The following is a 25,836-nucleotide window of genomic DNA, read 5'->3' on the forward strand; positions in this document are numbered from 1 at the left end:
ACGTATGGCAAATTATTGTCCTAGCAACTCCATTTCTTATATTGCATCTCTACCAGTGTGGTTTGGTTAATGCTGGAACACATCATTGACTTAAAAAAGGGGTTTACTGTATCTGCACACAAACATCTATGCACATCCCCGGATGAGTGGCTCTGTTTGAATTATAAATAAAGCGTGAAACAGTGCCGGTGCTGAAATTAGGTTCCAGACAAGTTAGGGTTCAGCTGCCATCCAACAAATAAAACTAGAGGACAAAGTCTACCCAGCTGCATTCATCCATGCTGTGTGGGGACTGACAGAGATGCCCAGTGACTCAGAAAAACTATCATGTGTGTTAGTTTTTTTTTGTTAGTTTGTGATTCTCTGAGCACGTCCTGTTTAATGTTGTGTTAACAGTAAGAGGAAGACAGCAGGTCATATATTTGCAATTGTCAAGTCCATCAAATTTAAGTCAACATGACTGACCGTCAGTACTGGTCGCTGTACTACTTTAAATCCTTGCATATTTTTGTCTTGTCCAAGTTCGTCCTTATTTCAGTAAAACACGAACAGGAAGCTCAACTGGCAGAAAATGGCGCTTTCCACGAAACAAGACTCACTATGTAAGCTTTTTATTTACACTGTCTTGGGGTCTCTTCTTCAACTACCAACACTGGTCAGATGAAACATAGGTCATCTATACCTTTTGAAGAATATATACAAATATTCCAGTGATGCATAACTTTAATGATGGAGAGTATCTTAACTGTAACTGATTGTAATTGTTTTATCCCGTTTGACCTGTTACTGTAATTTTTGAAATTCAATTATCTCTTTTTTTTCTTTGATAATCTGAATTATTCAAATAGTTGTCTGGAAAAACACTATGGCTACAGACTAAGCATCATAATGCAGAGCATAAGAAAGCCGTCTCTACCTACCTCTCCATTTGGGTGAGCTGTTTAGTGTCTGGTTTCCATTGAAAATCCTTGCAATGGTCCACTGTGATGCAGCACAAAGCTAAAACTTAAAATGATGTTGAATATATCAAAGCTCACACAATGTTGTGATGAAAACAATGAATAAGTAATATTCCAAAAGACCTAAAGCAAGAATCCTTGAGATTTCTGTCCTTATAGGTTTGCAACACCTGTGGTTACTGATGGTAACAATAAATGTGGTTTAATACTTCATCAAACACTCCTTGAGCAGCTACTTTGTAAGCAGCAGTACAGCAGAAGAGCCACTTGTGTATCTGTTTACAGTGGAACCAAACATACTTGAGTTTTATTAAAGAAGCCAGTCAATAATTTGACTTCCTCCGTCATGCCATGAGCAACAGTGATGTGATTTCATAGTAGTTTTCTGCTCAACAGCAGGGCACAGTAACAAGAGTTGGTTATCTTGCTGAGAAGTTGTAGTGTCGCCTGCAGCTCTTCAGGCTCAATAGCTCACTGTGACTGTGACTTCTTGTTCCATTAATAGCTGCAATATTTAAAACTTATCCCATGTCCAAACTTGCTGACGTCTTATTTTGTTTTTCACATTTTTGTCTACGATCTCTGTAGTTCACACACTTATCGTGGTTACAAAAAGATTCCCCGGACTACTTTACAATAAAAGTCAACCCATTTTTGTGAACCAGCAGCAGTAGGAAATCATTGGTTTGTCTTAGTACAGCTGTAATATGATATAGCAATTGAAACTACTATATAGAGAGGTAATTACTGTAAATACATTGAATAGATATTGCAAAAAAAATGCCGACCATAAAAAGTATTAAAAATAGGGTTTGATTACATGCAAATCTCAAATATTACAACTTTTATACTTGTAATACTTTGATTAATGAAATTTAGCTCTTTTTCCAACATCTGGTCAATTAAACAATGGCAAAGCACCCAAATTTGTTTTTAACAGTCTGTAACAAAATAGTTTGGAGGTTGTTGTTTTTTAAACAGAATAGTATCCAATTTATTCCTCATAAATAGCTAGTTCTTCAGTAGCTCATGATCATACTGTACAAGATGCAACAACATGTGATTCTGACATTTAGTGGAAACGACAGCACAAGAGTTGACAGTAATACAGCATCTTTGGCATGTGGTGATGGCATTTGTATGTTTCTAACAATGAACACCTGTCAAAAATGTCTTATACAATAAATACATTTACACATCTGCTGTGTGCATTCAATGGAATATGAATGAAATGCGCCAGCAGTGGATCCCTCTGCTTCCTATGAGGTTTACACAGAATATACGTATCAGTAGATTCTGAGGAAATGCTGTGTGACAGGTGTGACAAGTGAAATCATCCCCTTCATAAGAGATTAGGTGTAATATGTTTAATTCATTAAGGCATTTTCCCCAGCTACTGTATGTCATTTGTCATGCATGATTCAGGAAGGGTTGCACATCTGAACTTCATGAGAACATAAAAAAGGCACACACTGCATATAAGATGCCTGCAAACACCAAATAGGGAATGCAACAACTGAGTGTTGAGACTGGTGCTGTGTATAAATGAATAAGTCATTAGTGTTAATGTTATAGTCGACATGTAAAGTTAGTGTAGACATCCATAGAAACAATCTGCTTGGGTCACACCTACTGTGTGCATGCGTGGATATATGTGTGTGATGTGTGTTTTTGTGTGTTAGGAGGGGTGGTTGTCATGAGCTCATGTTCTGCTGAAGAGCACACAGCTTGTGTGATGATGTGATCATCTGTGAGGAGGATTTGCATGTGCAACAAATTAGCAGCTTGTTTTTGTTATAGCTCTTACACCTGCTATGCTGTTGGCTTGACAAAGTTCAAATCTTATTTTTGCTTCAGCGCTGAACATCTCATAGGTATAGGCTACTTGTGCAGTAATATAGGAGGAGAGACAGTTAGTTGGGCTGGTCGTTTGCTTTTTTCTCGACTAAGGAATGGAGGGTCAGAGCACCAAGGTGTAAGAGTCACGATTCGCTATCAAATGAAAAAGTTGGAAAAGGTCAGCCGTTGCTTTTTATTTTATCCATTACTACCAACCTACCTTTGGTGTGTGAATATAATAAAATATGGTTATTTATGCCGGAGGGAAGGTCATGCATCCAGTCAGGAGGATAAAAGGAAAATATGTGTTGTTCTGGGGAGGTTCCAAAAAAAAAACAGACAGTTCCTAAAAGTCAAGATAATCTGCAGTCACTTTTAACATAAAAAAACATTAAAGTTGGAACAAAAACCACAAGCTATAAAGAATGAATCCCCTTCTATAGATATACGAGGATTCACCTTCCAAAACATTGATTCAATCTCTGAAAAACAACATGATGAAAGAAAATAGAGGGGAGGAACTTAAAGCATGCACAAACAGAAAATACAGCACACACAGACACACACAAGCACGAAGTCGATCAGAGAAGAGGCAGGTTGAAACACTTGTCATTGAAACAACGTACATTTATTTGCTCATCCACATTTTTATTTCATTATTGACAAGATAATGCTAAGTAGATGAGAAGAAGATAAAATAATAAAATAAAACAAAATGAATGAGAAAAAAAAAATTGATCATCTAATTCCTTGACAACTGGGTAAACGTGTTCTGCTGAGGAAGATCATGTGATATGATTGAAAGCTCCAGATCTGTTGCTAATGGATCTTTATGGTGATTTATCTTTGCAAAGATAACATTTTATTGCAGGGCTATAAGATTGCATTCATTTTTGCAGTGTACCTAATAAACCTGTTACAGTGTAGATAGTTTCAGATGTGAAATATGATATTTGAAAAATACATTGACATTCCTTGTAGAAGTATTTCCTGTCCCCCCAGGAGAGTGAGAATCCATTATCTAGTTGTTTTGATACCCTGTTCTCCCTCTCATATTTGGTCTGTCCTGACTAAACCCTGACCCTCGTGATGGGACTTCCTCTTGGTATGGGCTGTTTGTTCAGGCTGTCCACATGAAATCACCCCATTCCAGCTCTCTATGCCACATTATGTTGTTTTTGTGAAACTGCTGCAGTACGTGCAGCCATGTGCTCGACTTTGACCGTGTGTGTTTATATGAAAATGTTTGCGTGTGTCTGTGTATAGCTTTGTGTTAATGTGTATTTGTGTGTGTGTTTAAGATAGAGAATGGTCAATCTTTGTCTGTCTTTTTGAAAAGTCTCACTGTTTATATCTGTTTTTGATAAGCCAGCCTCTGTTTTTGCTTCTATTGTGCAAATTCTGGTTAAGCAGCTTAAATGAAGCCTTAGTGTCCTATGTTGGGCAGTAATGCACAATGTCCACCGGGAGCCTCTTTTACAGAGCTGCAATCATTTGAATATCTTAAATGATTTAAGAACATGTCTTGCAACAAATGCATATGCAATTGTATTTATCAGAAATGTGCTAGAGGGTGTTTCCCCAGTGAATCCAAACAGTGTGCGATTCTGAGTGGAGCGCATAAAAATAGCCCAAGGGGTGTACGGAACAAAATCCCACAGATACATACTGTATCGCTGAGATATGAAATATACATGATGCACAATGCCAGAGATGCCAACACAAGCATGGTCATAAGAAACTAGAGCTGGAGGAGGCTAGGGGGACAAATTAGCACAACTGACTGCATGTAGCAGGAGGAGGAGTTTGTATAAATGGTCAGAACAGCTCGTCAGATTTTCAGGTGATTGTCAAGGTCAGATGATTCTGATCAGCTGACAGGATGTACAGCGTCACCGCGCTCCATGATCCAAGAGTTAAACTTAAACCATGTGGCATAAAACATTCTGCAGTTGGGGCTCCATCCCGAGGGAATTCAAGAAGCAAAAAAAATATCTCGAAACTACCTCCTTTAATAATACATTTTCTGACTATCTGTAGCAACGTGCATGTTGTAATTCCACTTGAATGTTGCAGGCCCCTTCTCATTCAGCGCCTGAGCTCTGCAAACCTGCTTTCACCCGATCAAAAGAACATGTGGCAAGAGTATCCTGAGCAAATGGAACGAAGAGCAAATCGTTTACATATGTAAATACTTCGCTTTGGGCAGGAAAATGTTATGTCTGATCTTCGATAAGCAGAAGATCTGTAGGGAGGGCTCGAAAGAACCTCAAGACAAATGACTCCCCTTTACAACAAGGCACGTTCACTTTACCAGCAAACCTATGTTAAAGCAAGAACCGTTTTGCAGCTGCAAGCTTGCAACCTAATTGAGGAAACAGATCAAGTGAAGTGAAGCAAGACTGATTAGATCTTCCAGCATTCTCAGTGGCGAGACGTCATTGAATACACAGAACCCCTGCGGGAACTGGAGCCATGGGTATAATGCTGCATGATGCTGAAAATGGAAAACCGCGAGGAAACACCTTTTTCCCGTGTCGGAAGTTGTCAGTCACGACCAACTGAGGGCTGGGTATCATGAATGGCTTTTGGCTTTAATTTCTGGCATTACCAGTAAAGCACGATGATGGCGGGCCATTACAGTTGCACTGCCTGCACAGTGATGAGGCTGAAAGAGGTCGGACCTTTGGGATCTGTGATGAGTACAGACAGATTGTGGAAGTTGTTATTTCTGTCATGACAAATTTGACCTATCATTATCTACTGAGTGCCGTCCCTCTTCAACATCCATCACATCTTTGCTAAACCATAATCACTGTGTATGTGGCCCCCTAGGCAAGTTGTGAAAATGATAATAAACACAAAATAATTAATCGAATGCAGTAAATAAAGTGAATAAATAAAACAAGCTTATCCTCCCAATAACCTTTTCCTTCACTTTGAAAAATATTATTCAAAAATGACTTTCCTGCTCCTTTCTTCTTTATCATCTTTTTTTTTCCTCCCACGCGATAGTCGAGTTGATCTGACATTAATTTCACTCACGCAGCGCATAATCATAACTTTGTGGTGACACTGATGACAAGGTGACAACATTCAGCTTCAGTGATTTGCTCACCCTCCCCACCCCTGTCCCATTTTAGCCACAGTGTGTGTATTAGTTCATGGTGAGGTCACGTCATGAGGCAGTGTTATAATTGTTATTTGTGTTTAATCAGACTCTTTGTCTGGGGAGCTTTGCCCCGATAATCTGCATGTAGCATGTGAAAGAGCTTAATTAAGCTTTTACTGGATGCATACATCTTTACTTAATAGTTTCAATTATCTCTCAGGCAGTTTTTATTTTTTATGTTATTTACAATGTTGTAACTTGAGATAAAAATATGCACCGAAAATAGCATAATAGGGCCTGTTTAATGTTTCAACTATCTCTCAGGCAGTTTGGTATTTTTACAGCAATACCTTATTTCTTGAAAGCAGATTGTTCAATTTATTAACTCCCTCTTTGTCCAGCACATTTACAAAGTTTTCTAGACATTTGTTAGACTTTCCCCTATATCAATAAAATGACTAACTCTTGACAAAGACTCAAACCCCTAACCAACTGGCAAAGGGCTAAAAAACATGACTTGAGACCTTCATTTTCACTTCAGCAGGTTTATGTGAGGATAATTGAATTTAGTAGAAAGAGAAAATAGGGACAAGTCTGGGAGCCGACATTGCCAAAAAGCCCACCTCCAGACTTGAGGTCTAATTTCTGCAGAGCCTACTGTGTAGAGATTCTGTGGCACAATATCAAGGCCACAGGTAATTCATCTTCTGGCTCCAGCTCTGCTTTGCGACCTAATTAAATGAATAAAGATGTGAAGAAATCTTCATTTCCGTAGGGATAAACACATTGCTGCATGGAAAAGGTAAGAGGAAAGGTTGGCTTTGTAAAGGAAGAATAGAGGCAGATTAGAAAACCACTGGCTGGAAGATAGTGAATGGCTGAAGACACTTGAATAGTGAGGGGGGGGAAACTGTGTTCTGATTTACATGCAGCTGCAGTTGCTGGCTCATTTGTTTTGATAATACCTCATCCTGTGCACACTTTATGCAGAGCTAATTCTACCATATACTGTATATCTGAGTTAACAAACATTTCCCTTCTTGTGTTAACACTCCACATTGTAAGCGATGGGCGTTATACGAGACAAAGAAGCAGCTTGTGTCATAGATACAAGACACACTTGAGTGCGCTGCCTGACAGTTTAAATACCGCCTTCTTCATCACTGAAACATCTGGCTTGTATTTGGTGTCGGCAGCAAAAAAAAAAGCACTCTCTCTTACAGCTTAGTTTGCTCACTTTCATCAATTTTAAAGAGTATGCAAATGGCCAATTCCTCCAGCATCCCTAGGAGTCCAAGCGGTTACTACAACAGGGCAATACATTCTCATTAAGGCTTTCCTTCCTCGAAAGGCAGAAATTGAAGTGGGGATATTCGTGTTTATAGTCCCGGGCAATTGGAACAAATGAGGAGATCTTGTGGAGGGAAGATAGGCTTCCAGCCCTAAGCAGGTCCCTGCAAAAGCCCCGCACCCACCCATCCAGCCACTGCTCGTCTGGCTCCATGGGGAGTGTCAATGATGAAGTCAGTCACAGGGAGCAACAGCCCTGCACCACTGTGCTCAGGCCCCTCTGACAGGCCCATATTTCTCCGGACTCATTCTCCAACCTCCACTGTCAACATTTCCTGTGTTGTCAGGAGGGACAACTCCCATCATCAGATCTGTGATTTTTGCAGGCCGGTGGCAGCAGCGCTCCCTCGCTGTAGCTGACTAACATGGCCCTGCTCCAGACAGCTGGGTGACCCCTCCTTAGTAGCTGGAGTCTCTGATTCCTCTCATCATGCACATGTAAAGATGATCCAGGATGGGACATATATTTCTTTTTTTTTGCTGCATGATGCCAATAGCTTTTGGGAGCTGCTGATTTGTGTATTTTTTGAGTTTGTGTCTACACAAATGTCAGTGTCAGCTGGGTCTGCACCTTTGTTGTATTTCCAAAGCTGGACAATGCCAGAAGCCAACTATCTCGGCATTTTGGGAAACACACTTCTTGCGGGAGTAGGAGAGTGGTAGCGATCTTCTCATGTATTGTATCTCTTGTACTTCCCGAAATGTGAAACTGTTCCTTTGAGGGTAACATAAACAACTATCCATTTTTTGTATTGCAGTGAAATGCAATATACTATAGTTAGCCAAAACCAGTACTTTGCATATGTCCATCTGGATTTTAAGTAACATGTGTTATGTCCATATAGTTTGTAATAAAACAAGACATAATTCATAGTTGAATAACATGTAAGATTATAAACCTACAAAATCCTAAGTGACACTGCTATATCACTTGGCATCTTCCATTAGCACATTTCTTACAGTCTTGCATACAGTATGTAACTATTTCAAGTCACAGCAAACTTTTAATGATCTTAGTAAAATGATTACATTTTAGTTGTTAATAAATTACTAATGACATCTTGCAGTGAGATCACACAAAGACAGAGAGTTTTTTTTTTTGGGTCACCAGCTTTAAGGGCTATAATTAACAGAAAACACTTTACAGTGATGCAAATGGGTGATTTTGCAAACAGTTATGTACATAATTATTTTTTGTATTCTATTCTAAGCCATCTTGATCATTAACTGCTCAATTTGCAAAACCTCAGGCTGCGGATGCACATTCACAAAGGCAGACGTAAATGACTCACTCCCAGACATTGATTCCATTCTGTTTCTTTAGATTCATTGGTAAACTCAATCCAAACATTTGTTTCAGATTCTTGTCATGTCCTCACCATTAGTCTTAGTCAACTTTGCATTCCCCTGGAACAAAAAGGTAAAAAGTATCAACAGGTAGCCTATAGTGAATAGCAAATTGAGCTATATATTTCTAACACTGTTTGAATTACCATGTTTTGCAGAGAGCACTTCCAACTAGCTTTCTTCCTCACCTCAACTCTGTTACATTTCATTCACAGGAAATCTGAGGGGGTCCGTGACCTCAGAAAAAAGTTTTATAGGACATATGTTGGGTGGAGGGTCCCCAGCTCCATGTGCACATGTGAATCTGCGTGAAATACACAAGCATAAATGCATGCCTGTTTAAGTGCATGACTTTACCTCTGTGTTGCTTTGTCCAGATGTTAAGGTGTGTGTGTGTGTGTGTGTGTGTGTGTGTGTGTGTGTGTGTGTGTGTGTGTGTGTGTGTGTGTGTGTGTGTGTGTGTGTGTGTGTGTGTGTGTGTGTGTGTGTGTGTGTGTGTTTAACAGCCTGAAAGGGCACTCTATCTCCTCCTCTCCTGAGAAATTAAACAAAGGTCCTCTGTGCTCCGTCAACTTTAGGTCATACTGTGCCCTTTATGTGGGCCTCATCTCCTCCTTCCTTCCTCCAAACTCTCTGTTCTCTCCTGTTGACTAATAATGAGGAAGAGTTGTGTATCAGATCATTATTATTGGTGTAAATGTTGCTTTAAAACTAGGACAGGACAGCATTTTTCTTTTATTTGTTGAAATTCTCTTTACATCCTAACAGCAATAACACAGCTCCTCTCCCCAACACTCTCTCGTGCACTCGCCCTCTAGCAGTAGTCAGGCAGTGCATGTTTATGTGTTTTGGGAGAGTAGTTTTGGAGGAAGGTCTGAAGGGAGGGGCAGGGATTTTTTCATTTGGATACTTTCAAAATCAAGCTTTCTCTTGCTTGTTTCTCCAAAGTTGCCGACCACAACTTTAAAGGTGCTAAATTTGAAATTCAGAGCAACAGGGCTCTCAACAATGGCAACAACTGAGCTGTCGGCTGGAAGCTAACAGTGCAAACAGGGCTAACAAACAACAAGCAACAGCTGACAATCTACTGGGCGGAGCTTGGGCCTAGGTTTCCGCAATGGCGCTGTTAGTTGGGACTGGGTCATCAGTTGTAACTTGTTGTAAAAGTATGAGCCCAGGGCAGAGCGGCTGTCTTGAACTAACCAGTGGGGCATGCTAACATGCGCTAACATGCGCCTTGTCTTTACTTTTACTCCAGACACATAAGCATACAGTATGTCTGTGTAAAAGACTCATTACATAAATGTTGTGAAACACAAGTGGAACACCAAACAGAGTATTTTGAGTGCTTTTTTTCCACCCCCAAATATGTCCCCCCTGTTCCTTTACCAAAACAGAGTGTCACAAACAAGAAAGTGCAGCACCCCCAACACAGGTAGGGGCTATAAAGCATCATACAGGATGCTGAAGAGTATATTGGCTTATATTTTGGCTGGTATGGGAATCTTAAATCATAAACCAGATTAACTGATTGTGACATTGCTTCCATAACCAATATCCCAAAAACACAGCAATAATTTTGATCAGATATGTGTTTGTTTGTTCCAGCCAGATTTAAATGATGAGTGGCATGCAGTTGGATGTTTGTACACCCGTGTTTTACAAGTGGACATAAATGAATTTTAAAAGGATAAGCATCTGTGCAGTCCTGATTTGTTACGAATCAATGATTATATTCTGTTGCTGACAATCAGACCTGTTTACCTGAAGGCACAAGTCTTTGCTGTCACCACTTGTCACAAGAGATTTCCATGTGTATAGCAATTACAGTGTTTGTTGGTGGCTGCTGGTGGGTCCTCTGGGTATATATATATATATATATATATATATCGCTGTATAATTTCATTCCCCTCGCCACAGAGTAATTCTATCACTCTCACAGCACAGGGAGAGGCAGACTGTGGGGAAGAGGACATCCAAAGATAAATCCATATAAAGTGTATTTTGAATAGGATCTATGATGGTCACCTCCTCACAGGATGTCATGGGAGAAATTGTTTGCCCTAGTGTAAGTTTTAAAAAACGGCATTTTAATCAGGCAAGTAGTATCAATCCCCCTACAGTATCTCCAATATCTTATGCACTTGTACAGATTTTATAAATAGATCACTGGCAACAGTGTGACTATTAGACAACTATAGAGAACCAACACTACCACCTGAAGGCAAAGAATGTGACTCCTGCTTTTATCTAAATATGGCTGCAGAACCATTTGCTGTGTGTAATGTGTTGGAAACTACTCAAAATCACATTTTAATGATTGAGTACAATTTCTTAATTAAATGGGGCTAATATAACAAAATACTCAAACAAGGAACAAAGAGCCTATATGAAAACCAACCTCCTTGAGTAACTGACCAACAATTGTACCGTGAACTGTTTGCAGTCTCAAACTTAGCAGCTCGGCACAAGATTATATGTGAACAATAAGGGTTTTCAATAAGATTGACTTACAATAAGTATGTGTATTACAATGGCGGTATGGTTACCAGAGGTCATATATAAATGCTGTTTCAAAGCCCAGCTTGGCTGGAAGAATGAGTGGCCATTCAGTACTAATTGTCCTTGAGGTGCCTTTGAGCAAGGTTTTTAACACCCACTTGATCTAGTAGAGCTGCTTAGCCCCCAATAGGTCCCCAGCAACTTCAAATGACCATATGTGTAACTGTGTCACTGTAATACAGAATACTACAAAAACAATAGTGTAAAATAACACAATACTTGATATTTGTGTGTATATTTGTGTAGTGTTTACTTTGATTTCCATATAGAACTCATTCAATGTGAATGGGAGGGAGAGTTAGAAGAAAGAGTGGAGGGATTTACACAAAGAAAGAGATCGGGGAAAAGAGAGAAGCATGAAATAGAAGGGTCTATCATAAATACAGACTATGATCTGTGAAGGATGAATGAAGGTAATCTGTAAATGTTGGAGCTTTTTATTTCATACTAAAAGCCATCAGCGCCTCTCTGTGGTCAAATAGCCACACTGCAGGAGAAAGGTTGGCTTAAATTGACATACAGCACATGGGTCCGCTATTTCACTTGTTATCTTCTTAATTTAAATTAACATCAAGGTTGTTCTTCTGTGACGTAAAAGTTATGTTTCAAGAGCAGGTAGACATGTCAGCAGGAAGATCCAAGTACATCAAAGAGTCAGCATCAAGTAAGTATGAAATTTCTGTTGTTTTATTCCAGCTGAGGTCTTGCAATAATACTGTTTCTTATTGTGACACAGACATAATTCTATACAACATTACAGTGCAACCATTGATAAACTGAATAGAAATACTGCTGAGGTCACCTAAAGTACCATTATCTATACTACAGCTACAGTAATACATAGGATCTTTGGTTTACCTTTGAATTAAAAATACAATCAAAACTAAAGTAACTTTGCACCCTAAACAATGTATCATTCTAATGGTGCTTTGATTTAATATATAAGATAATACTAAATAATTTAATCTTCATCACAACAAAAGTTAGTGTACATCAAAAATAATCTGTTAGCTTTCTTTTGTAAAAATTGCTAAAATTGCAGAACACAAAGAGTACATTAACACACAGCTCTCTCATAGCCACTAAAGTAATACACATTCAAAACTAGTTTCATTCCAACCTCCCAAACAGAAAAAAACATATGAAATGATAAAAAACAAATAAACAGCATGCCCTTTAATACAGGAATACCAAAACCAGCAACCTGTTTGTTTGCTAAATGAAATTGCTTGAAATCACTTAAAATGATGCTTAATCAATGGTTTGTCCTAAATGTGAAAACTGGATATGTTAATCTATGCAAGTGATTTTAACCTAATAATGACATTGTAATATTTTCCTAACCCTGTTGCTCACACTTTGGCATAGCTGTCACATCATTTCTTTGACAGCTCTGTCTTGAAGAGGCTAGATCTGGTTGTCGTTATATTGTGGGCTGGAGGACTGGTCGTGCATGGCTCCAGCAGCTGCCCCCATGGCTGCCTGCTGCGCCGCTGCCTGCACATGAGGGTTTTTCCACGCTCCCGTGGTCCATTCCTCCTGAGCTTTGGACATGCTGGCCCCGCTACCACGGTAGGAATTATGGATCTGTAGGCAAGGTGGTTTCACAAGGTATCATCAACAAGCCTTCATGTGTGGAAGGTAAGTGGTTTTCATTACTTTAGCTCATTGTATCACATATATATTTTTAGAGTTATGCAACTGTATTACCAAATCAGTAAATCTGTTGGGGGAATACTGTTTTTTCAGGGACAGCAAAGGATTTAATGTCATTCTGGCATTTATAATTATAAACCTAACAACACTACTTTGTTGATATGAGAGATAATTAATCAATTTCAAATCCTGCACTGACAAAGGCCTGTAACATTATTTTCTATTCTTTTAGTAAATAGTAATAAAATAAATAATCTGTTACTTTTGGCAAAAGACATCATGGAAGTTACAATGACAGAAAATGTTTTCTAAGAAGTTGCCTGTCTACATTTCCCTTTGTATGAATGCACAAGTTAAATTCTTACCCTGGTGAGGGCAATGAAGGACAGTGAGGCCACTGCAGTGAACATGAGAGTAGGAACCAACATGACCAGGGCAATAAAAATATTATAGCTGAAGAAGGACAAGGTACCCAACCAACCGCTGAAAAAGAAACAGACGACAATTATCACAATTCAAAAAAAAAAAAAAAAAGAAGATTCATTACAGATTATGAACACAACATGAACCATAATTATCTGTTATTGGATTGTCTGGTGTTCCTCATCATGATACCACCACTGAACATCTGGATGTTAAATGCCAGTATTTTTTGTGGACTTTAAGTACTGCAATATAAAGTTTCAAAGTTTTATAGCTCATACATAGCTCATACGAATATCCCGTTGCACATGGTGACATTTATAAACTTTATGGAGGCTGTCATAATATTAATTTCTGATCATCAGCCTGAGTGAGGTGACATTTTGAGGATCCCTTTAACAGCCTCTCAAAATCCTAATGACAGTACTATCATAAAAGTTATATGAGGGCAATTTCTGATGTTCCATCACTGTCGTGTTAATGAAAGCAGCACACAAGGTATTTTAAAAAAAAAATATATATATATAGTCCTCCTGACAGGACGTATTGCTTGACCTCAAAATGTTTTATTCAAAGTAGATTTTGTAGTTTGATTGAAACAACTTCTGATACTTAATGTCAATTGATGCATAACAATGAATAAATCAAATATGAATGCTTGTGGAAATATCTAAACTTCAACAATGGCTCTGGAATTTGAGTTGCATTAGACTGGTTGGCTCTAAGTATGAATTTCTGTACCTTATTGTAATGGCACTCACTTTAGAATTTGTTTTGTCTTACTTTAGTCCATTTTTTCCAATTAAGTTAAGACATACAAAAAAATCACTTTAATGAAACAGACATGCTAAATATCTGATTTTGCATCTTATTCCCTATTAAAATATAAGTTATTTAAAACTATTTAAGAGAAATATTTGTAATGCATATTCGATCTCTGTCTCTTACCATACTCCCCATCCAGGGATGCCGATGCATTGGATGATGCTGATGCCAACTTGGGCCATGAACACAAAAAAGAACTGCATGAAGTTGAAGGAGCTGTCACTCCTAAGTAAAAAAAGAAAAAGAAAAAGATGATCAAGAAATATTTATATGTGCATACAAAATGTTGAACTACTATTCATCTAATCTTGTGTGTGCATGTTGTATCTTACATGTTACTCATGTTATCTATCTTATAACCAGTCATGATGAAACTATTCAATCACATGCCTCTAAAACCATGGTATCACTTCTCCCACATCTGTCTGTAGTGATGACAACACAGCCATGGACGGCCTTGTTGGATGACTATGCTGGACTGTTGGCTTCTTGCCCTGCCTTGGAACTTTAGTCAGTTTGGTTTGACCTTCACCAGAGAGGCAGGTAAGACCCACATTTTGCATCGGTGCATCATCTACTGTACTAGATAAAAACGTTGACTGTCCATGACTCAGAAAACTGGTCAAGGAGGAGAAAGCATACGCACAGGTGATAAAGGAATGATTTAAGAAGATATTTCATGCTACCCTTAGAGTTAGAGTGCATGTTCCTATATGGCATTCGTTAAAAAATATCATGTGATCTGTAGTGGTCCTCTGATCTACCAAATTTACACATATTTTTGGCATATGGATATATAAAGAAGGGAGGAAACCCAAAAAGTGCTATCAAAAGGCTGCAGCAATGATAACAGAAGTACTCACAACCATAATGACAGTCAAGCCAGAAATAATCTCTTTGCCACTCAGTGTTACTTGATAACATAGTACACATTATATTGTATGTGATACACAATTATTGTCACTGTGGTAGCGGAGCAATAAACAAAAGCAGCTTTTAACTTTATCCCTAAGTGCCTTATATTGCAATATAACACATAAATCCATTATTAGTATGGTTTATGTGCTATTTATAAGGTTATTATTTTGTTGCTTTGTACTTTAAACAACTACGAAAAGATTTGCCAGAAAAATGCAGTTAGAAAACTTCATAATGAATTACTAAACAATATTGATCAAATGTTACTACTTCATATTTGACGTACTTGAAGGCCTTGTAGATGGCTCTGAACCAGCAGACATAGGAGCAGGGAGTGAACATGATTAGCCAGATGATAGCCAGCCCAAAGTTGGTCACGCCACCTCCCCCAAACATCCAAGCAAAGCAGCCGACGAGATTCACAGCAAGAGTAACACTGTTCACTGTAGGACCAAAACACACTGTTACACACTGTTACACTCGGTACGCAGACATGAACATGCAGGAAAACGTTTGTAAAAAGGTTGATATGTGGATATGAAGGCGGCCAGCATTAACATAATATGGCATATGTAAGTGCAATGCTTGACTCACAAAATGGCTGGTGTTCCCTGAATAGCCCTTTTTCCGGCCTCTTTCTCTATTAATTCTCGGTCATGTCATGAGGCTACAGTACTCCCCGCTTCAGTTGCACTTGGTGCTAATTGTAGCTCTGTGCTTTGGTCCCATCTTTCTTTTTCGAAATTAGCAAAGAAGGCCAATCAGCTTCAAATTTTGGTTTACAAGAGAATTATGAGGCCAAACACAGCTGCAACATCACAGTGATTAACGAACACAGTTAAGACTTCAAATGATTTTCACACAGAAAATGAGAAAGAAAAAATGACAAGCTGACTAACATTTAAATATGAAAGTGATGCGCATGCCATGCATACAGATAACTGGTACAGAGGAAAAGAGATTAACAGCACATCCGAGAGCGAGAGTGGGAGTTTGAATACCTGCTTATGTTTATCGTTTACTAAAAAAGATGACACCTGCAGAGAGAAAAGAGTTTAGTCGCTACTTTAGAGTAAAACATATATATTTCTTGTTGTGAATAAAATTATTATTTCAAATAAAAAACATATTCTTTTGTGGAGTGGGCACTGCAAACACAATCATAATCAGCTGTGGTTTACAGCAGGGTTATTGGAATGGAGAGGCACCACTGCACTTTGCTACATTTGGCCAACATCTGTTGTATGCTTTGACACCACAGCTTCACCTTTATTTCCATTATCTATGTTACTATACTGTATATTGGGTCATTGCCCTACTCATAACTGCCAGTAGCAATGCACCTACATAAATGTTGCAGAAGCTTTGAGTTACTCCCTGCACTCCACCTTGCATGCCTTCATGGACGGGCAGGGAGCTTCCAGACCAGAGCAATATCACAACATCATTGTCCCGCTTGTTTATAGTGTAATAAACTTTGATGAAAGTGCCTCTGGAAAAAATTGTTTAACACAATCTCAATGTTAACTGCTCTGCTCAAACCAAGGCCATCTGGTCAGCGCTATGACTCATTAGCAAATAAACCAGTCAGGATAACACAGTCACAGCCAATAAAAATAATATATTTTTGGACCAAAGGGACCCTTGTAAACCATTGCCCTTCTGTTACATAGTTGTTATCATGAGTTAACCACAGAGGAAACTCCTTGGAAAGCCTTACTTGTGTTGTTATATTGGCGAATGAGGCATAAAAAGTCAGTTTAAAGTTTCATAGTTGAAATTGAATCTCCAAAATGTACATGGTAGCCTGATGCAATGGTAATGCAACAGGAAATCCCACACAACTCCTGTAACAATACAACATCACTTTAAGCCACTTACGTATCCACAGGTGGTACATTTTCTTGCACATGCTGCGGTGGTGTTCAGGGATCTCATCAAAGTCCTGGTAGAAGCATGGCTTGAATGGAATGAATCCCGGCAGTGGGGGAAGTTGGGCTCTGAGACCAAATATTCCAGTTAGACAGTTAGACATAGCAGCTTGGGAATGGTGATTCTTTTCAGGTACATTGCTTTATAATCTCTGACCTTCCATGTGGATAAAGTGTGGAGTTTGCTGTTTAGATTTATTCCTTCTTCAGTCTCCCGAGCCTGTCAAATAAGAAGACACTGGAGGTTAGGACTTAGTTGTTGGTACTAGCCTTTGTGTAACCCTCCCAGCAAACAGGTAACCTTCAGGGAACGTGTCCTGAAGGTGACTTTTACAAAACCTTCAGAGAACGTTCAAACATTTTGCATTTTCGTTGCCCACAAAATAATGAAATTCCCTTTTTTGTTTTCAGATTGAATTAAACAATTGTGTGATCAATAGCCTTTAAGCTGCTGACTTTGCTTCCTGTCAATAATGCAATGAATCTACCCCTACACATGTGACACAGTGCTCATTTTCCTCAAGTCATTGAAGTTGACTTGGAGAGTTTCACATTATTACAGTTTAATTCTGAGGGAAACGTATGACTTTTGGATTAAATAACTTACAAAATGAACGATGTTTTGGTATTGAAACAGCTGACACGATATGGATATTTTGATGAGGGTTTGTGAAAAATTACAGTGTTTGATACCTGTGTTCTATTAATAGTAGAAGTGCTTGAAATAGTAGTAGACATTGTTTAAGTTGTTGTTGTGGCAGCGATGCTGTTAACAGTGGCACAGATTGTGGGCTGACAGGTGGAATATAAATTGATTATTGTTATCTATAATTTACAGGTGCTATGCCAACGTTGGTCAGTAGAGCAACAGCTCTGTAAAAAATAAAAATAACGATACAAATCATCATCATCACAAAATTATAATAATTATAATGATAATAAAAAATAATAAACTATTCAATAAATCTTGTTACCTCATTCTTCTGTACAGTTCTACCTATTCTTAGACTGGCAGATGGAGCAAACTGTTTTAAAGGAAGGAAGGATTGTATTGGGAGCATCAGGTGTGACTGTATGGGAACTAGTTAACATGGCTCATGGGTCAGAATTGTGCTTAGGGGCCCCAGGAGGTAAAGGCTGGCTCTGAATATTGCTGATCAACCTGCAAGAAGTCTAGAAGTTGGAAAAACTAGACTGAGTGAAGGTTTTTTTGGATGCTGATGTCAGATTTAGGCCCACATAGCATGAATACATACTAACTCTTCAATAACAACAATGCAATTTGGCAAAGACATTCCCATGTGGAATTATTGAGCGTGTCATAGGGGTGGGGATCATTGAACCATTAACAGAATCATAGCCAACTTAATGCGTTTAACACAGGGTGCTGTAACTAAAGCGTCGCCGTACACTTCTGCCGGGGGATTTAATGTGTTTAGCCCTCCAGACGAGACTTTAACCACTGAAGCCTTCCGGTTTCAAGTGAAACCAGCACAACACGTCGGGGTAGACCTGTCACGCATGTTGCAAAACCACTCCCGAAGCTTTACTCCAATTGATGAAAATGAGCAGCAATAGTGGCTGTATGTGCGGCGATGACGGATTGGGTATTTTGACAGACAGCTGGTCATCATAGGCAGGAATTACGGATCCCACGGGAAACGTAATCTGCTTACCTCCTCACGACAGCGTCTCTGTGTGAAATGCACCGTCTTCACCGGAAGCTTCAGCCGCGTGGAGAAGAGAGCAGGACTGCCGGTCGGTCGATATCTGCAAGCAAAAGCTAAAAGGCTATTAATACTTTCTTATTTATGACCAGAGCGATAAATCCATACTATCCTGACCCCTCAACCAATCACAGTGCGTGAGTCTGCTGTCACTTTGATTCAGACCAATAGGCAGATTACTCTAATCCTTGACGTTGGTTTTTTTATAGCCAATCAGGGTTTAGCTCTCTGTCCATGGTGCTGAACCTTGCCCACCGGCTGAGGTAAACAGTGTGGCGTTTAACTTCACTGCTGATCATTTCCCCAAACAGTGTATCATGTAAGATAACTACTATGCATTAACTGCAGTTAATCTGAAGTGATGTTGTCACACTTCTAATCATATAGTTGTGTTGTTTTGTAGTTTATACAGTACCAGTCAAATGTTTTGGACACACCTTTCTCATTCAACTATGAAGAAGAATCTAAAATATAAAACATATTCTGGTTTATTGAGCATTTGTTTGTTTACCACATAATTCCATATGTGTTCCTTCATAGTTTGGATGTCTTCAATATTAATCTACAATGTAGAAAAAAATAAATAAAATAAAAAAAACCATTGAATGAGAAGGTGTGTCCAAACTTTTGACTGGTACTGTATTTTTTTTAAGGTGTCCAGTGTGCGAGCAACGTAGATTACGTACTTTGCAATAGCAAAAAAACAAGCATTCATTATGTGAATAACATTTTACGCATACATAAGTTACATCAGCAGCAATATGACATATATAGATAACTCTCATTTAATTAAATAATAGGCTGGTAATTCTCTTTGCATTGTGCCCATTTAGCTATATCACACCCTACTTGGTAAAAGGTCAGTCAGTCAAATCAGTACCCAATCATTGGCTTAAAGCATAATACAAGAAATGATTTTGTTGCTGACCTAAATACTTCGACTCCAGCTGACTTGACTAACTAAGAGGGACTATTTTCAACCACAAAGTCACATAGTTTGGTAAGGTGCAAGTCACATTAGTACAATTCCAGTGGAGAAGAGAAGGTCTCAAAGCTGATAAAAAATATTGACTCATTTGATAAGCATACAAACCAGTAGCAGAGGATGTATACGGATCATTTACCTAAGAAAAATAGCAATACCACTGTGAAGAAATAGTCAGTAAGTCCTGCATTCAAAAGTCACTTATGAAGAAATACAAAAGTATTTGCATTAAAAAAATACTTAAAAGTACTTGATATTTAATATTGTTTTGTATTGACAATCTGAATCCGTAAAGTAACTATTGACTAAGCTATCAAATAAATATAGTGGGGTAAAAAGTACAATATTTGCCCCTCAAATGTAGTGGAGTGGGAGAAATATAAAATGGAAATATACAACATAAGTACAAGTAATTTAAAATTGTACTAAAGTACAGTATTTGAGTACATGTACATTCCACCACTGCATACAACCTAACAGAAACCAAAATATAATTGGCAAATCAATTCCCACTGCCTGTACTATATGGTAGTAATACCCAATTTATCAATCACCAATTGTAATTTAGCCAGTTATTTATTCTACATGCGTCCAATGTAATTGATGAGGGGATTATAGGATTTCTGCAGGGTCTGTTTTTATAGCTTTTATCAATCAAGACATAACACACTTAACTCATGATAAGACCTTGAATACATGGGTGGTGGATTATTAATGTAGATGATAAAAAAGGAAAGACAAGGACAGCAGTCCAATTTCCACAATACAAGTGTCTTGCCCAAAATGTACGTGCAGTATTATTAAAAGGTAAAATTGGGGTGTTGTCTTGGTCTTTCCTTTATTAACTATTATATTGCCACAATAACACTTTTACAGTATAAGGTAAGCCATGTGAATTCACTCAGAGAGAGAAAGCAGAAAACTCTTGTCTGACTTTGAATCATTATTGTCAAGGACCATTAGTTTTCAATCACTTTCGATTAATTGGGATGAGCACAAGAAGCAACAATCTTCCAATTTTAGTCTCAAAGTCATATCAAAATTCAGAGAGTGTTTATATTTTAGTAAAACTTAGTGAGTGTATTTTAAGATTGTATTGTTAAAGAAGCAGTAAGATGATAAGACATTGATATTTACTTAACACAGTAATTCACACAAAAGCAAACAGGAGATGCATTAGAGTGTTCTCAATTTTTTCAAAATGATCACCAAGATTACAGATAACTCTATTCAGGGTGGTTTCATTTATACTTCTTTGGAAAAGAGCAATGACTATAATGTGAAAAGGAGTGTGATTGCTGAGAGTACATTTGTTGCAGACTTCCAAAGCACAATTTTATTTAAGATATTGACTTACACATTTAAAGATTGTTAAAATGAGTGAAAATTATGTATTTATAAGATATACATCTTTTCGTCGGGGTTCAGTTTTTTCACTGAACCCATCTAATCAATGCTGTCACCTCAATCACATGTTTACTGTAGTGAATTCAGCAGTGCAACATAGGTGCTTAAGTAAGTCTAATACTTGTCATTTTAACAAGAAACTCGAACTCTGCAGGTACTGAAGAGTAAATTTCATAGGATTTTTTTGTTTAAATATGATCAATGCCACTGGTTATGGAAAGCTAGTAAAAATGGCCACTACCTCACATTGTGACTCCAGCTAGTCTCTCATATTCTCTCTCCTCTCTCCAGTGATATTTACATTTGACAGGTTGTTTCTAAGGTCACTATGACATAGGCCTTAAATATAAATCTACAGAAGATTTGGCTTTAAGTGGTTTCTCTTTCTTGCCTCTTTGTCTGTCTTTCTCACTCCTTCTCTTATTCTGCCCGTCTCGTCTCTACACCAAACAAGATTACTATTGACCGGACCATTGAGACGAGCTCCTTTCTTTAACGCCTTGCTATTTTCAACTGAGATTCAGAATCTACTTTTTAAGCTAATTAGGACAAAAGCTGCTCCTTTCAGTGAGTAATGGTCCTGCTCTGTATTTACAGAGCCTGGCATCTCCCTCCCACTTCAGCTCACCAACAGTGCTTCACTCTGCATATATTAAAATGGGAAAGTCAGATTTCCCCATGAGCTTTCCCAACACACCATTGATGCAACACAATGAGTCTTTTCTGGGTCCTCTTTGCTGCGTACTTTGTCATCTCTCTGGATGAGATGTAGACAGACGGCAGGATATTAAGTATCGCGTAAGACAGTGAGAGAATGAGAGGGGTAGGAGGGGGGAAAAAAGAGGACAGAGGGAAGAAAAGAGGAAATGAAGGGTGAGCGATGAGCCTGACATTTTAGCATCAACATTTATTGAGCATCAGAGGCAAAGAGATAAATGTCTTTTTTTTCTTCTTCTTACATTTACTTTGGAACTGTAAAAATTCTTACTGTGCTTTCTCTCTTTGCAGTTAACCCACAAATAATCAATAAATTACTAAACTGAGTGCAATGTTTATTATTTGTCAATGAACTATGTTCATCATCCAGGTTATCATTTTGAAAGTAGTTAGATAATGTCCTTTAAAAGTGTTTTAAAAATTCAGTTTGTGCTCATAAAACTTTTTCACATTTCGTCAGTTAAATTTACACCAAACACACACACACACACACACACACACACACACACACACACACACACACACACACACAAACACACACACACACACACACACACACACACACGATAGTCCACTTGTTTTGCATTGAAAACATGAATACATGTATTTATCTTCATCACTGGGTGTGTAAATGCCCTTTAAATTAGATCAAAATAAGTGTCCATTGTTCAACACTCAATATCCCTGCTTGAAGCTCTCAATTGTGGCCCAGCACCAGTGCACCCTAGTGTCATTGTTCCCGAATAGAAAAAAACCTTTTGCCAAATCGCCCTCTAAGCCCATGTGCCACTGTTGTTTTGGTTTCTATGGAGACGCTTTGCTCCAGAACAAGCATGTGGAGGGCACCCCTCCAGCGGAAGGAGGTGGAATAACATTGTGGCAAGGCAATCATACACCAACCTCATTTACATATCCAAACATGAACCATGGACCGTAGCATACAGTGTTTGTTCACTAAACATTTCAAATAGGTGACTAAACCCAGCTGGAAATGGAGCCCAGATATATGATTATTATCACTTTTTTTTAATCAACAGAGAGGTTTAGATCATTTTCAAATGATGTAAATAAAGACAAGCTTGAGAGAACAAATGAAAGAAATATGAAGTAAAACACTATTCTTCTCTCAGAATGTAGAAAACATTTTTCATAGTGCACTGGGATTGCTCAGCATTCAGGTCACCATTGCTCCCTTTGTACCCTTGACATGAATGATGCATGCTTGTATCAAGACCTTCTGTGGTCACTCCTCAGCACCTCCAGCGGGAGGCACTGTTTTCTCTCCGTCAGTTTGTCTGTGGTATTTACTTACCTATTCAGGAGACGCTCTGCTGTCAGATGACAGCTCTGTGTCTCTGACCTTGGTGAAGATGAAAGACAGCCACCACAGACGCTACTGTACTCAGCATTCAAACTCACAAACCTCCCAGAGTCAAGACTGGCTGAGAGACAAGCAGACAGACAAAGAGGGCGGGGGCAGGCAAGGCATTCATTTCACTTCATTTGGCTTTATTTCAAATCGCATGCAATTAACAACTTTTTCAACAGACACGAAAAAAAGTATGCTTAATAAAAAGAACATAACAGAACACAGGATAGCGTTCTTAATCATTTTAATACTGATGGAACTGAAAGGTTCACTGATTGATACTCATACATAATGTAACCCAAGAAACAGAACTGCAGCTAATCAGCATTTACATATTTCACAAAGGCCGTAATTATAGCGGTGACTGACTGCCACGCAGCCACATTTCTATATAATCCATCACTGAATCAAACTGTAGGATCTCATGCTGTCAGGAGGATAATAATGAAAGTGAGTGTTTTAATCAGTGAAATGCTCCTGTCCAACTCTTTAATATGGCAAAAGAACACAATCATAAATACACCACTTATTAAACACATAAATGGTATATGTATTGTTTCAGCATATGAACACTTTATAATCCCTGCACAACACAGTGGCTAATGAACTTCATAATGACATCATCCATATACATTTCTCTACAGTATTCCTTACCGAAATAAAACACTCATCTAATCTAACAGTGCTCAAATTTATGATGCTTCATGTCTTACGGAAATGTATCACTCAGCATATGTGTTCTTTTAGAATGGCGGTAATGACCAATACTTGTGTTATCATCATTAAACAGCACACTTTATGTGATATTAGCTTGAAAGATACCAGAATAGATTTAAAATATAAATGTTATTATTTTATCTGTGTTTGGTTTTGCTTGCAATGTAGTCACATACATAAAAAAAAATGATTTTGTGTGTGTTCAAAGTGAGTTTTTGCAACCAGTACTCATTTTTAATGTGAACATTTGTGGCCTACACAAGCTCAAGCTGGTACCGATCACACTGGCAAAATGTACCCAGTAGAACCAGAAATGCCATCGCTTAAAACAACTTTCAACATCATGCAGGCTTGCACAAGATCAAAGTGGTGATAATTACAGGGTACACTATCTCACAGTCCCCACAGAGTCGGTACCAGGCTGTAGATGAACACTGCAGGGGTTAGACAAACTGATAGAGGGAGCCGGGATGAGTTTGAAACCAACCAAGTCGAGATCACTGGTGCCAAAGAGAGGAAAGGTGGACAAAACCTTCTGTTTCAACATTGGAGCATTACCATCCACACCACGAAAGGAACGCTGGTAAAGAGCTTAAGCAATGTGTGTGACAGCAGCCTGAAGGATGCGTCATTCATCATATCCACCTGTATTTATTTGGAGCGTTGGCTTAGATCAATGGACCAGCATGCCACTCTTCCCAGAAACTTGTGGACACTTATGGTGTGCCAGTTGAGGCCCTGAAGATGGAAATATGTTCTCTAATCAGAAGCAAGCTGGTGGGAGTTGTGGCTAGAGGCAGATCGGGGCTGGAATCATTTCAACCGTTCCAGATCAAAATTCCCCAAAGAAAAGGAGAAGCACCGCCTGGTTTAGGGGGAAGTGAGAGCAGCAAAAGAGGAGAGGTCATGCAACATGGTAGCAATAGGGCATCAGGATGCCTGGTGGGAGCACACACTGGAGAGATAGGCTGAGCTTTGCAAAGCTGAACCCCACCACATCAAGTTATTTTAAGCTCCAACTAAAGAACTTACTGGAATTTTAGTGCATAATCTGAGTTGCTGTCACAAGGGCACTAGGAGAGGGCCTATACTGTTGCCATGATCAAGTCCTGAAGGTACAATAACGACAGAAACCATCAGCACCAGAGTCGAAGGAAACAGGCGGTTCCGCCTCTCAAAACAGGCCTTTACCCAGGACTGGGGAGCAGACATAGGCCCCCTTGGTTTGGAAATTCGCAGAAATCTTGGAATTTGCAGGGGACTGTAAACTGCTGGTGGATTTGGAGAAACAGGTCAAGTTCACTCAGCACATCACAGTCACCCCATGGAGACCGGATATCAAATCCAAATCCTCCGGGCAAGTTATCAGTCCCCCTGGAAAAGATTGCTAAGACGGGCTTTTGAGATAAAGCTAACCAAATATGAGGGGCTGGTTGGTGAATCCAAGCAATGTGACTGGAGGACAAGGTGCTCCAGGCACTCCAACGCAGTACAATCCTTGGTTCCAGCCTACAGCAAAGAAGCGCCATGTCAAGTCCGGTAAGTTTTATTTATATAGCTCAATATCAAAAAATTGCCTCAAGGAGCCTTATAATCTGAACAGTATACAACACCCTCTGTCTCCTTCAACAAAAACCTTTATCAGTAAAAAATGGAAGACACCCTAGAAAGGGCAAATGAGAAGAAATCCCACTCCCAAGATGGAAAGACAGACTAGCAATCAATGTTGTGTGTGCAGCCATCGGCGACTCAACAGATGAGAGCATCAAGATGACTGTGGCTCAAGAGAGTGGTACCATGGGGGCAAATAGCTTGATAACCCTCTTGACACAAGGGGAGGTCTGATCAGCCTCAGCAAGGTTTCCTGGAGGCCTTGTATGATGTTAAAAAGACCTGTAACACCCGATGATTGCATATTGTATTTCTTTAGTTGATTCAACGATATTCTTGATACCGATAAAATGCACTGGAGACTTGAAGTGTGTTTAATTT

At 38.9% G+C, this 25,836-nt stretch overlaps 1 protein-coding gene across 1 annotated transcript; it reads right to left on the reverse strand.

Moving 5' to 3' along the window:
• Window positions 1–12,576: 12,576 nt before the first annotated feature.
• On the reverse strand, window positions 12,577–17,026 carry scamp5b (secretory carrier membrane protein 5b). The gene is made up of 5 exons (XM_054616873.1): window positions 16,873–17,026; window positions 15,278–15,434; window positions 14,197–14,298; window positions 13,191–13,308; window positions 12,577–12,756 (listed from the first exon to the last, which is right to left on the reverse strand). Exons 1-5 carry the CDS (start codon window positions 17,024–17,026, stop codon window positions 12,577–12,579), a joined length of 711 nt encoding a protein of 236 aa, XP_054472848.1.
• Window positions 17,027–25,836: the final 8,810 nt, after the last annotated feature.

This window comes from Anoplopoma fimbria, chromosome 2, assembly GCF_027596085.1.
Source record: "Anoplopoma fimbria isolate UVic2021 breed Golden Eagle Sablefish chromosome 2, Afim_UVic_2022, whole genome shotgun sequence".
Classification (NCBI taxonomy): Eukaryota; Metazoa; Chordata; class Actinopteri; order Perciformes; family Anoplopomatidae; genus Anoplopoma; species Anoplopoma fimbria.

Coding starts and splice junctions, on each gene's coding strand:
- scamp5b (XM_054616873.1), bottom strand. CDS start 17,026: ATGTCTAACTGTCTAACTGGAATATTTGGTCTCAGAGCCCAACTTCCC. Junction 15,435..16,872: donor AATGTACCACCTGTGGATAC/GTAAGTGGCTTA, acceptor TTGGTCCTACAG/TGAACAGTGTTACTCTTGCT. Junction 14,299..15,277: donor GCCATCTACAAGGCCTTCAA/GTACGTCAAATA, acceptor TTTTTTACTTAG/GAGTGACAGCTCCTTCAACT.